This window comes from Pituophis catenifer, unplaced genomic scaffold (assembly GCF_029215685.1).
Source record: "Pituophis catenifer annectens isolate HBS135680 unplaced genomic scaffold, rPitCat1.0.hap2 SCAF_7, whole genome shotgun sequence".
In the NCBI taxonomy this organism is placed as follows: Eukaryota; Metazoa; Chordata; class Lepidosauria; order Squamata; family Colubridae; genus Pituophis; species Pituophis catenifer.
In genome coordinates, this window is record NW_027256887.1 from 59,631,407 (window position 1) to 59,646,191 (window position 14,785).

General features: G+C 35.9%; 1 protein-coding gene across 2 annotated transcripts in view; it reads right to left on the minus strand.

Moving 5' to 3' along the window:
• Positions 1-12,814: 12,814 nt before the first annotated feature.
• SREBF2 (sterol regulatory element binding transcription factor 2) overlaps positions 12,815-14,785 on the minus strand; it is a 38,589-nt gene continuing 36,618 nt past the window's right edge. For both annotated transcript variants that reach the window (XM_070947992.1, XM_070947993.1), the window contains exons 18-19: positions 14,633-14,744; positions 12,815-13,743 (exon numbers count right to left, since the gene is read on the minus strand). In XM_070947992.1, coding sequence (XP_070804093.1) covers positions 13,523-13,743; positions 14,633-14,744 — 333 coding nt within the window. In that variant the 3' untranslated portion in view covers positions 12,815-13,522. The remainder of the gene's footprint in view (positions 13,744-14,632; positions 14,745-14,785) is intronic.

A 14,785-nucleotide genomic window follows, 5' to 3' on the forward strand; every position in this document is an offset into this window, starting at 1 on the left:
TGTTACTGCATGGAACTCCATCAAAAGAGGGAATATATTTTTGCCCTTCACATTCCTATAATGCTCTAACAAAAGACAAAAATCACTCATGCAATAATTAATTGGTACCTTGTGTTTGGACATTCACTCTATATTATATTACTTCTCAAATTTCTATGTGGTTAAATTTCTGGGGGAAACAAAGACAGGATACAAATCTAATAATAAATGAATAAAAATAAACAGTCTGAAATGGAAGCATTAAGGACTGTTAGAAAATATATGCCATTTCTTTCATTTTTAGCTTCACTTTTTCTCTCTATAGCGTTTGCTTTAATCGTATTTTAATAAGTCATTTTGGGGTTTTGTATATACATATTCTATACAATGAACATGGTTTGCATTCCCTTAATGCTTTAGAGGGTTGAAAAGATCTGGGCAGATCATAAAGTATAATTCCCACAAAATTATGAGATTCATGTAAAGTATTTAATAATATCATAATGGCATCTTGTTAAATCACAAAACGCATGTGTGTGATCATGTAAACAAACATATTTGTGAACATATATTTGTAACATCGTAAGTCATTCCCCATTACCCATATATAAACATTTATTTATTAACTGTATAGTAACAAATTCAAAATATTGATATTTCAGCCACCATACTTCACTTTATATCACTCTGGCTCTTTTCATTGAGTCTTTTTTCATGATCTCTGGTCCACCAGATCAGATACAATATGATCCACCAGTTGATGTGTAATTGGAATTGTAGTCATATTCTGATGCATCTTCTAGCATGAAGAAAATCTTTTCGAGTTCCCGCTATTAAAATACAAATGCTGATTTCCCCTGAGATGCAGCCAAAGCGTACTTGTGGTAGATACCAACTAAGTGCAGCTGTGGCATGGTGATTTAAATTCAGCCACTACTCATTCACTTCTGCTTCTGAGTAGTATTCCAAGCTCTGACTGCAAACAGACACATGTCACTAGGAATTTTACTTCATGATTAAATCATTGTGGATGTCCAATTTCTTTCCAAACAACAAAAACATCACCTCATATTTTCACAATATAGCTGCTATTTTAGAATGATTGATACCTGGAATTGAAGTTTTATATTTTAGACTATACTGCTGGATATGTGTGTGTCATCTGTGTGACACAATAATGTCTTTTGATCATTATTATTATTATCCATTTTATAGTTTTGTATGTTAATAATTCCAAGGCATGTGTACAATTGTACCAAAATCCTGTTCAGCAATTAATATAAAGCCAGAATTGGCAACTCCTTCAAATAACTATCAACAAACTGAGATAAAAATTTCTAACAAATTAAACTTCCATGCAGACCAGTGGTGGGATTCAGCCAGTTTACACCTATTTGGGAGAACCGGTTGTTAACTTTCTAAGCAGTTCAGAGAACCAGTTGTTAAAAGAAATCTTATTTTGGTTTTCTTCCACTTTACTAATCCTGTAAGGAAGGCAGGAAGGAAACATTCTGGTGTTGTTTCTAGCCTAATCTTTATTGCCCTGCTTACAGAAACTGCCTCTCTGGTTAACCCTTATTACATTGTAACAGCTAAGGTGAAGCGCCCATCGACATGAGTGATGTTGAGTTGGCCATGCCCACACGGTCACATGACCACCGAGCCATGCGTATCCAGCTGGTCATTACGGCAGAGAACTGGTTGTTAAATTATTTGAATCCCACCACTGATGCAGACCAAGTGATATGGAGATCACATCATCAACATTAGCTCAATCAGCAATTGGAGGGAGGGTGGAAGCAAAGGTGGCCAAATGTCAGTTAATCACAATTTCTAATCTAGTCTGCTTTTCTTAAGAGCAGGGAAAGGCCCTGTTCTGTCATACCGGCACTGAAACACGATTCACCTGCTAGTCTAAACCGGTTCCATTCATGAAAAATGAATTGTGGGGCAGAAGTTGAGCAGAGAGATATATTGATCCCTGCCCACCCACACCCACCTGATTCAATATGGTAGAACTAACATTAAATGTAACATCAAAAATTCCAGAAAGGGGATAAATATATTTGGGGATGAATGGCAAGGGCCTGGCAGCTTACAACAGTAATAAAACATAACAGAAATAAACCACAGTAAATTCTACCACAATCTATGACAACATAATGAAATAGAAAATAAATACTAAATGTAAATTAATGTAAATTATGGTGGAAAGCAATCAATTCCCAAAGGCCCTACAGAACAGTTCATTAACTGCCTTCCAGAAGGCCCCAACCATGGGTATCACTCTAAGTTTTAGGTGGAGACTGTTCCATAGAACAAGTTCAATGGGAGAAAATCTTTTATTTCCTGGCTTCAACCAACAGCTTTTTTTGGGGAGGATCACTCTGACAGATTGGCTCATGGACTAGGTAGTCCTATACACAAATCATTATTTCAAAAATAATTATATGTACTACTGTTGTCAGTCAACAACTTTGAGAAGTCATCTGCTTAATTCTGGCTTTTGATGGATAGTTAAAAGACATTCTGATTTATCTCATAGGTTTTTGTGCAGAACCTCTTAATAGACTGAAAGGAGGGAGAGAATTAAAGTCTTTGTAGGTTCAAAAGATCTCCAACTTCGTGAAGTAATTGTTTGCAGCCAGTTTAACAACCATTACAATTTGTTTCCTGGGAAAACATTCGTTTATGGTTGAACCAAGCATTAGATGTGGGGTTTTACATTAGATATAGAAAATAATTTATAATATATATTATTTAATTTATAAGGAAGTCTCATTTTATGCCCATCGAAAGTAATTTATATTAAATTGACACCCCAAACTTTCTTCCTTTCTTGGCCTACAGTGTCCTCTCTGGATAGCCCAGCAATAAGCTTAGAAATAAAGAAGATGAAGGATTAGCTAAACACATGTGGATTTTTTTAAAAAAGTAAATTTGAAAAATTTAGGAACATTTCATTGTGGTCTCAAACCAAAATGCAAATTAAAGCACGGTTGTAAAAAAAATGCAGGTTAATAGAAATATGTAATTGAAGTGAGTATTCTGATACTTTTTTAAAGTAAAAATTACATGACTGATTCTGATCAATTCTTGTAAATATTTACAAGAATGTCACAATTTTGCAATTAAGTAGCTTTAAAATACAAAAGCCATCTGGTGGCTTGGAATTTTTTTCACAAAACCTCAGTTAGCCTTCTCCAGGAGTCTGAATAAAATGTACAAGGTAAGGAACCTATAATTTTTTAAAATCACTTACTTGATTGTATTCAAGTTCTTAAAAAATCCATTAATACTTAAGGCGGGTTAAGGATAAATGGATAGTTTTGAAATTTGGATTAGGGTATTTTGTATCCCTATATGCTCTATCTTCTATACCTACAAAGATCAGAATCATGTAAGCCATGGCATTCCTTGTGACATTCTATGGAAGTGAAAGTTGGACTTTAAGAAGCAGGCTAGGAAGAGTATTTTTATGCTTTTGAGCTTTGGTGTTGAAGACTTCTCTGTCAATGGTAACTGTTTGTTTGCCTAAAAAGTGGGGAATGTGATTAAAGGACCACGATATGAATGTTTCTTGACCTCTGAATGTAATGTATAACTCCATGCCCCACAGGTATGCAGCAAACCAGGTGGGACAAAATTAGAAGAATGACAAGTGTTTTATCAGCTACAATCAGCTGTTGCCAGAGCACTTCTTTTCTTCTTTTTCCAAAGGGTTTTGTAATCCCTTTTTCCTTAATTATGAACATCATTGTTGGTAATTGTAGATTTTATTTTGTGGCAAATAAAAGTGTCATAAATTGCTTTTTTTAGCAACTGCATAGTCCTGGACAAACCATTTCTTAAAGTTACACTAAAGCAGCTTGGTGTTCAAATGCCTGAAGTCTCAGAATAAATATTTTCATATAAATTAAATAACTTTCTAAATTGTAGTTATAGAGCTGTGAGTTATTATAACAGAATAACAGAATTGGAAGGAACCTTGGAGGTCTTCTAGTCCAAATCCCTGCTCAGGCAGGAAGCCCTATATCATTTCAGACAAATGGTTGTCCAATCTCTTCTTAAAAACCTCCTTAAACCTCCTTAAAAACCCACAATTTTTGGAGGCAAGTCATTCCACTGATTAATTCTTTTAACTGTCAGGGCATTTCTCCTTAGTTCTAGGTTGATTTTCTCCTTGATTAGTTTCCATCGTTTGTTTGAGTAGCTTTTTATACAGAGAAGTACCCTCAAACAGATATAACTAATAAAGCAACTGAAGTCCTTCCTGTTTAATTTCATTTTCATATGATTGTTGCTAATCTTCATTATAATTTCCCATGAAATATCTTCCTTAATTACACTAAAAGACTGCAATTGTTTATATTCCATTTTTGAAACTTTAAGGCACATTTTAGATACAGTATAAAGGGCATGTAATATATATAACAATCCTCACTAATAGAAATGTTCATTATTTCAAAGGTGACATTTATAATCCTTTGTCAGCCTCTATCCTTTTCCCACACCCCCATTTCTTGCCATCAAATTGACATATTTGAGGTATTATTTTTGTGAATTTATCCTCCTAAAACAGGGGTGTCTAACTCAATTTCATTGAGGGCCACATCAAGGTTCTGTTTGACCTTGGGGTGGGTGTGGCTAGGATGGGCGTGGCCAGCTTGACATCACTCATGTTGGGGGCGCCTGTGGTGACCCGAGTGCTCTGCCAGCAAAAACGGGCTCCCGAGCTCCATTTTCGGCTGCAACGGCCTCCTGCAACCCTCTGCCAGAGAAAACACAGCTCAGGAGGTCCCAAGCTCCGTTTTCACTGGCAGAGGCAATGTGGGCCAGTCCCTCTTTATTTCAAGGGTGGTCCTGCGGGCAGGATCTAAGCACCATGCGGACCAAATCTGACCCACGGGCCTTGAGTTTGACACCCATCCGAAAAGAACATAAGCCCAGCAACAAAGTGGGAAATTTATTATTAAATATGAAAGGCTACTAATAGACTAAATGGGCATTGGGCAAGAATTACAGTAAGGAATATTCTTACAGAGGAACTTTCTATATGCCATATGCCCATCATACGTTAGCAAATGTTCTCAGAGCCAACATACATTCTTAGCAGTATGTTGAGAATGTTGAATGGTGGATTCTATTGAATATATTTTGCTGTGGTATTTCTGCCCTCTGCTGGTCAATAGAGAAGTAAAATACAGAAAAAAATTGACCCTTCTATACACGATAGCTGTATATACAGAGAACAAGGAAATTAATATTACCGTTGAATTCCCAAATTCACTGAGGCTCATCTTTATAATTTCCTCTTGATCATGTTTCTGAATAAAACAAGCCATTCACTCCGTTTCCAAACTATAACTAAAACACAGCTCGGCTATCGTTGCCTAAATATGCTGAAAAATTAAATTTGACATAAAATTCCAATAACCAAGATGAAGCAATAATAAAATTGAAGTTTAATAGGCAAAGAAGGTTTTCTCTCACATTTCAACTTATTTCATTTCAAATCCAGACACTTCATAGTATGCTGTTCTACAGTATTTATAGACAGCAGGCAATATGGGGGTGGGGGGATGTTGGGAGTTTTCCTAGCACAGAATCCTTAAGAATTGTCATATATAAAGGTAAAGTTAAATCTTTCTTATTCCAGCAAGTTGGCTACAGTAAAGGCCCATTTTATATAGTATCCTGATACATAAAGGGAATACAAATACACAACTCCCAGAATTTTCCAGCCACCACACTGAATTGAAGTCCACAAATCTTATAAGTTGCTGAGTTTGAGAAACATTGCATCGAACAGTATTCCTAAGCAGTGATACACTACAGGAGAGGAAGAAAGTAACACTTGCATTATATAACTATTCTTAAACAAGTATCACATTTATCAAAAAGATAACCGATTTTAAGATAGTACCTCAACACAGACCAAAAAACGTAGAAGTGGCAGGAAAAAAAACTAGGCTCAACTCAACTACAGTGTACTTACCATATATGTCAAATTACCATTGCCAAATGGTAAAAATTATCCTAAAAATTCTCCTCCTGCCTAATAAATGTTTCCATGTGCCACACATATAAGTGTGCACGTTTATGTGTACGTTGTGTATATATCTATTTCTCTCTCTGCTAAAACCATACCTCCAAAAAGCAGGGCAGGATTAGGAAAAAATACATATTGTGAGGATTATTTTCTAAGAACTGCACTAGAAGGTAACTAGACACAATGCTTTATGACAGCCAACACCTTCCATAATAGGCTAGTGCCCTGGGTTAATTCCATCCTCCTGTTTTGCAAGAGTCACTTTGAAATGAGATGCGTGGCAAAGAAATTTAATCTATCAATAAATAAATCAATGTAGCCATGTAATTAAATCTTTGGTGCTCTATCCTCAACTGGTAAAAGTCTTAAATGGCAAGCGGCATACAATCTTTCCCTCCCTCCAAAGGTTCTTGCATTTGTGGAATTAGGTCCTGCCTCACCATGATTGTTCCTGTTCTGGTTGCAGCCAAGCTCCTAAGCCATGTTGCTATTGAGCACTACAGCAGAGGTCCCAAGCCACGCTCCAGACAGGAATCACACAACGGGTTGTTTACCATAGATTGTGTTCCTGGAAGTTGACTGACATCCCTCTTGCTTACCTGTAATGGTTATAAAAGCCTGGAGCTGGCTTTCCTCTTCCTCATCTGCTTGCTGTCTTCTCCTTATCCTATTTTCTCCTACACACCCACATTTTGTAGGTTGAAGGTCTGGATAAGATGATGCTGCCCATGGATGTCAGCATGATCCTAAAAATGCCAGGGTGTGGCTCAATTAACCAGCCAGCTGGAACCCCAATGTGGGTGCTTCTGAGTGGATTGTTTTCCAAAGCAAACTATGAATTTGTATGAGGGAGAAATGAGCCCAGCTGCTTTTCTCAAATGTAGACAGCAACTTCAGTTTCGCTCCTCTTTCTCACAATTACCTATAACTGAACTGGGTTGCTTGTTAATAAGGAACCACATTTACAAAATTAATGATTCTTATATGTACAAGCCAATCACTCTCTCATAGACACATGCAGAGAAACATATAAATATATACATATACAGCATGTATAAATAAGTTGGTTAAAATATTTAAAATCCTGGTTAAAATCCCAGCTTAAAATCTTCTAAAAATCCTTACAGAGCACTCTGCAAGGTCCTTTAAAACCTCAGCTAAAATCCTACCAGTGACTTTAAAAGTTTTTCTTAAAGCAACATTTCGACAGGCTCACAACCCTGTGATCTTCAGGCTCTGTTTCATGTAGAAGCTATGGGTTCTCTGTTGCGGGGCCGGAGCTGTCGCTTATCTATATTTGCTGCTGCTGACGTATGCTGGCTAGCCTGCAACTCTGTGTTCCAATTGGAGGACAACAGTTTTTCTTCCTGCTTCCTCCTCCTAGCTGCTTGGCTTCGTGTTACAGGCCCAGCTTTCTCAGATTCTCTATTATCTGTCTGCTGTAGAGGGGAAAGGATTCTGGTAGGCATCACAGCACCCTTGATTGTTAGTTGAAATCTCACCCTATCTTCTGGCTCGATCCTCTCTCTCCCCCTATTGCTAGCCACCCTCTGCAAAGAAGGAAGAATTCTGGCAGGCCTTATACCACCACTGGTTGCTTGTTGGAATCTCTGCCTCTCTTCTGATGTTAACACTCGAGTTTCTCTCAGTGCAGGTCCCCAAATACTCGATAACCTAGAGGTGTCGTCTCGTCTGTTCATATTCTGCGGCCTCTTTTCAATTTCGATGCCCTCCCTGATTATTCTTTTGTTGAGATGTTCCTCTTTCGCCACTGTTCTGGTTTTATTAAAAACAATATTGTGTCCCGTGGCTTTCATGTGTTGTACCAAAGAAGAAGTTTGCTCTTCTTTCCTCACTGCATTTTTATGTTCTTCTAAACGCACACTTATTTGTCTATTTGTCTGTCCAATATAAGGTGACTGACAGGAGGCACATGGCACTTCATATATCCCCTGGTTTTCCAACTCAATTTTATCCTTAGGGTTTCTCACCATTATCGATATTTTTCTATCTGTACGGAACACTGTTTTTATTTTTTGTTTCCGTAATATCTTACTAATTTTATCGGTGGTCCCTTTTATATAGGGCAGGATGGCAGTTCCCATATTCTGTTCTTCTTCTTGGATTTTGCTCTGTCCTACTGTCCCTTGCTGGATTATAGTTCTAATTCTATTTTCGTGGAACCCATTTTCCATTAATACTTCTGTGAGGGTCTTAAGCTCTGTTTGTACATGTGCCTCAAATGCTAGACATTTAGTTCTAGTGATTAAAGTTTTTGCCACTGAACTTGTGAGGGATGATGGTGTGAGTGTGCGTTCAGGTAACGATTTGTATGTGTCTTCTTTTGGTAAACACTGTGTCCTAGGGTGCCATCAGTTCTCTTATATATTAGTACATCTAGGAATGGGAGTTGATTTTCCTTCTCCATTTCCATACTGAACTTTATCTTCGGGTGCATGTTATTCAAGTGTGCTAGAAAATTGTCTAGCTTGTCTTTTCCATGAGGCCAGATGACAAATGTATCATCTATATATCTGAGCCATAATTTTGGTTTATAGATAGTTTGTTCCAACGCTTTCCCCTCTACAGCAGACAGATAATAATAGAGAATCTGAGAAAGCTGGGCCGGTAACACGAAGCCAAGCAGCTAGGAGGAGGAAGCAGGAAGAAAAACTGTTGTCCTCCAATTGGAACACAGAGTTGCAGGCTAGCCAGCATACATCAGCAGCAGCAAATATAGATAAGCGAAGCTCCGGCCCCGCAACAGAGAACCCATAGCTTCTACATGAAACAGAGCCTGAAGATCACAGGGTTGTGACCCTGTCGAAACGTTGCTTTAAGAAAAACTTTTAAAGTCACTGGTAGGATTTTAGCTGAGGTTTTAAAGGACCTTGCAGAGTGCTCTGTAAGGATTTTTAGAAGATTTTAAGCTGGGATTTTAACCAGGATTTTAAATATTTTAACCAACTTATTTATAATGACGCGGGAAAACACCCGAGATTTTAATTTTTTGCATATATATACATACATACATACGTTGAAAGATGTTAAATGGCCATGGTGGGATGAAATCTCTATTCATCACTTTCAGGCCTGTCAGACATTTTATGTTGTTTCTTCTGAGACTTATGGGAGACTGGGATAGCACTATTTCGGCCTTCTTGGGCCTCTTCAGCCAGACACACCCATATTTTATGACTCCTCTCTGTAGAGGTCAAATATTTATTTCTTTTAATTCATAGGTATAAATGTGTGATATTTTTGCAATCAGGGTTTTTTCCTATGTTGAAAGATGTTAAATGGCCATGGTGGGATGAGATTTCATCCCACCATGGCCATTTAACATCTTTCAACATAAGAAAAAAACCCTGATTGCAAAAATATCACACATTTATACCTATGAATTAAAAGAAATAAATATACATACATACATACATACATACATACATACATACATACATATATATATACATACATACACATTCATGCTGCTTTCTCCTCCTAGCAGAAACAACAAAGAATAGAAAAAAAAATGAGGTAAAAGGAAGGGAAGGAAAATTAGGAACTGAGCTAGCTGGAAATTAGGTGAAAATTAGAGCCAGAGACAACTAAGGATAAATAAGGATAAATTTTATCCTTATTTAAGGATAAAATTTATTTATTCTTAAAATAAATTAAGGAAATTTATTTCCTTAAACAAGGAAATAAATTCAACAAGTTAACATCCCCTCCACAATTAACAGCTAAGCTTCAAAGACATCCATCAAAGACATCCATTCTTTGCAGAAGTAATGCCACATGCATCTCTGATGTCTATTCATCTTAGTTAATATAAAATTACCTTTCATCTCAAACGCACATAATACTTTATAATATATTTCTATTGGCCATAAACATTTTGGCCATAGTTCTTTCAATTGTTTTTGGCTCCAAATCCTTCAGAATGGTTGAATAAACAAAGTCCATCTCTAGGCACCACAGCATTTTGATGTTGCCTAGAATCACTATTATTTATATATTGCAATCAATGAACAAATACCTTTTGTGGGAGATATATTTTTTGGACATTTTTTCTATATAACTATAAAGACAGTTTGTTGACAATAATATCAGACCCTGAGTTAAATTTTGTCTTTATTAGATAAATTACATAATGATCCATACCAAAAGGTCACAACTGAGAATAACAGACACTCTCATCTCCTGACATCACCACCCACTACATCTTCATGTATCAAAGCATCTCTATTTCTAATTTTATTGGGATAAAAAGACACTTTTCATTTCATATAAAAACAGAAAAGTTACCATTATATACACAAAACATATATAGCGCTAGATTAGGAGGAACAGTTCCATAAATACATTAAGTATATAAAACTGCCAAAAATATGCAAGAAGGTAGATTTCTTTGTAGAGATCACATCTATGCAATTGTAATTTAAACAAGACAGTAACCTCATTCTTATGGCTGTGCAATATTTATTTAATTATTCTATTTTTATAGCCACCCATCTCCATCCAATTGACTGATTAATATGAAATTTTTATATTGTAATGGCCATTTGCTCTTTTAACAAAAATAAACTACTTTCAATGTTTCAAATTCAAGAAACCATGAAATGCTCAGAAAGAGATGGGTATTTTTTTACATTTTTTTACAAATTAATTATATTGAATTATTTGCCCTGAGAGCGCCCAGATGGAAGCATTTGCAAGTTCAAGCCTACTTAATCAATCAGTTAGACTCTTTAAGAATTCACACTGTCTTTGTGTTACTCCTGGGCTGATTATTTTGTTTTATAATAAAGCAAAATGTGCATGGCTGTAACAGCAGTTGGGGGCATAAATTAGCAATGACCTCTAATCTCCTCAGTCCCAATAAGTTTATTATTTTTCCTACTTAGTTGCTACCTGCATTGAGAATGCCATCATTAAGATCTGATAGTGAATGGAATGATACTTTATTCAGCCTGCCAATTTAAATGTACCTCTGAATCAGCAGCACCCTGGGACACTTATTCTGGCTACCTACGTTTACAAGAGAAGCAGGCAGAATTGCAGTATGCATATCAGTTGTAAGAAATACAAACTTAAATACACTTCCATCAAGGAAACCAGCAATACCAAAACTTTTTTCAAATAGCATGGTCAAATATTAAATTTCACCATGTACCAGAATGGGGCAGGATATACAAACCAAACACATCCACTCACATATGTTAGGGAGAAACAGGAAAATTGCATTAAAATTTAACATTTCAATAAATGCAGGTTGACTGAGAACAGACCTTCAAGATGTCAAGGCCTTCGTGTGGAATCTGTTTCTGGTTAACTATGGAGCATTAAAACTGTATCATCAGCATGATTTGCATCTCTTATCGAGATGTATTTGAACTCTAACTATGAAATAGCAATATTTAAAATTTCTTTACCACCACAGCTTCACATTTGGGGGCATCGGAATAGAAAGTTTAAAAGACCTGTCATTATTGAGAAGTTTAAAAGACTTTTAATTATTGAGAATCCTACCTATGCAGCCAAGGATCACCAATCTCATTATTTCAAGGAATAATAATTAAAGTTGGTGAATTTCCAAATTGCTCTTCTGTATGTGCCATTAAATAGGAGCTTCTATTGAAATTTAGATCAATGCAATGAAAGACTAAAAAAAAAAAAAATAAGCAAAGAAGGAGAAAAACATGGTTTGCGGACCTTAGAGTTCCATATAATATAAAATTTGTGTGATTCTACCAGAGAACGTTGAGCTGTACTTTGTTTCCTTTAACACTAAAATACTTCATCCATTCTATACATATACGTTACAATGCTCCCAAAAATTGTGGGAAAGAACGTAAGTGTCACTTCAGTTGGTAGTATAGCTATCTTACTACCAGTTGGTGAATATGGAACTAATATTTATCACTAGGTGGTAAATCTTACGTGGATATAAACAGCTTCGGGGGGGGGGGGAATCTGTATTTTTTGAGGGTCAAACTAGATGATTATCCATATGATCTAAAAGTATGGCTAGCTTAGCTACCTCTTTGTTTATAACAAGCAGGCATCTAAATCAATGTCTTGAGGAGGATCATTTCATCCTTGTCCACATTTCATCTTGCTCAAAATCTCTTTCCAAAGTGATTGAAGGTGGGATTTCCTTCAGTAAAACAATGCTGGAAAAGATGTTAATGTTTACTTAACCATTTTTTAATTAATGCTTTTAGTTGTTTTTATTTTTCCTTGTTTTCCCTATAAGGAAGAATATATAAAAGGAAGATTCAATTCCTGGCCTTACAATGATGCTATAGACCAGTTTTCTACAACCTGCTGATTTAGATGTTAGATGTTTCTCATATCTTCTTCAACCAGTGATATACCTTAGTCACATAATTCCAAAATTTAGAAGGGCTTTATCCTTGGCCAGATTCACTGTCCTTCCAATAGTTGTTACTGAAGGGAGACACTTAAAAAATCCTCTTCAAACATAGATTTGTCCATGCTGTGAAGGAACAACTGAAATATGGAACAAGTTATTTTGTATTGTCTCCTCTACGAAATGTTCACCAGGAATTATTATGTCTATTCTTTATTAAGCTTCTGGATTGTTCTGATTTGTTTTAACTTGTTTTACTATTATCACATCAATCTGATTTTACTTCTTTACAGTTAAGTACTGTTTTATAGTTTGAACAGTACATCAGGTTTGTTTTCCTAATCCTTAAGATTTTTTTTTCTTTTTATCCTAATTAATTGCAATTTTTCTTGTTTTATTTGCTGGTCTATGACTGAATAAAAATTGATTAATTGATTGATTGAAATTACAGTTTCTATCATTCTGATCATCATCAGTTTACGAAAGACTACAGAAAGAAGAGATACAGAATGAGATGAAGAATATGAGACAAAAAGAAACTGGTATTTTTATAGTTTGCAAAGTTATAAAATATAAATAACTGTAACCCAAATAGCATAAAAACCATAATGCACTTCTCTACAGAACTGGCCTGACCTCCTAAAGCTTCTATTTTATAGGAAGGTATCAGTAAGTAGGACAAACATATACTGAGGAGAAAAGAAGTTAAACACAATCCTATCTTCTTTGAATCTATATATTACTGGACCAAGAACCATTGCAAATGCCATCAAATGAGACTTTGTAACAATTTTTTTGTTTTTTACTAACTCCTTCCCCCAAAGATGTTTTCAAAAGAGATTGTTTTGTAAAAAGGAAAAGCAAATTCCTCTTTCAAAGACATCCTAGTTAACCAGTCCAAGATATCAGTCTCTGCCAGGGGAAAAAAGAACTTTCTAGCACCAGCATGAACAATCTTTTTGCTTGGAGGCAAATAATTCGCCACTTGCTATACACCAAGTCACTGTCTCCTATTAGTATAATGAAACTTGCACAAATCTGGAAGGGTTTTTAAGAAAAAGGAAGAGAATGGGACAAGAATTCATTCAATGTCTGATGAAACTATTCCTCTAGAGTTAGGAAGCAGCAATAGCTGTGCCACCACTTAGTTTCACAATCATCTGCTGACAGTCATTGCAGGAACGCATGTCGCCAACCTTCTCCAGTGTTCGAGCTGCTTCTGCCAGCAGGACAGCACGCTGGCCCGGAGATGACAGAAAAGACAGCGGGAGGTAGCGGCAGGCTAATAGAATTGCTGTAGCTCGTTCTCTTTGTCCAGGAAGAACATCCAACTCACCTAAATATGAAAAGAAAAAACTAACAATAAAAATCTTAGTAATGAATATGTAATTAATGTTTTTAAGCAATAAATGTATTGTAGAAGTTACTGAAATAATAAATACACTGGCTCCACCTCAAATTTTCTGCTAGAATATTCCAGTTTTGTTGAATTCTGATAACAAAACTCTGAATGCTCAAGTGTTCCATTTGTTGAAACAAAACTCAATGTAGGCTGAATATTGTAGTTACTAAAAACAATGGTACTTGGCATAAGTCCCTTGTTTTTAATGTCAAAATTGGTAAAAAGGATAATATTTTAAAAGTCAAATTATAGCATCTCACCCAGCTAAAAATACTACTGCATGAAACTAATATTGGAGCTCTTCTTTTGTGGTATAATGGAATACTTGAGAACAGAGATATTTCTTTGGGCACAGAACAAAAAAAAAACACATCACAAAACAAAGCTATATATGCTTCTATCTATCCATCCATTCATCCATCCGTGGTTCTGAGTGTAAAAATACAAAAACAGTATTCTATATTATATATTATACATCCAAGAATAATTCAGGCTTCAAGCATTAGGTGCCTCTTATACATCTCTCAAAAAAAAAGCATAGGTCAACTAGAAATTAAGACCAAACTGAGATCAGCCAACTTTCCAAATGTAGCAGCCTTGTCCTTTTAATAAGCACTTTTACAATTAGGCATAACTCACAGAAACATTAATATTTGTTGTTATTGTTCTAGTATGTTTAAATATGTGAATTCCTAAAATCTACGAAGGAAGATATATTTCCCATTATCAGTTGCCACTTCTCTAAATCTTATGAGCAGTTCATCCCATTATATCTCCTTCTGTTTAGCAGGTAAGAAAGAGAATAGCACAAGAACCTACTGACCTTGCTTGGTACTCTGTGGGGTCCGACGTCTGAGACTATGCTCAAGCAGCTGATGAGTACGTGTGGGGCTGGCTCCTGCCATCAAGCGGACAGTGGCCTCATGAAGAAAAACCTAGAAAATTAGAAAAAAACTGAAATGCCATGGAGATGACT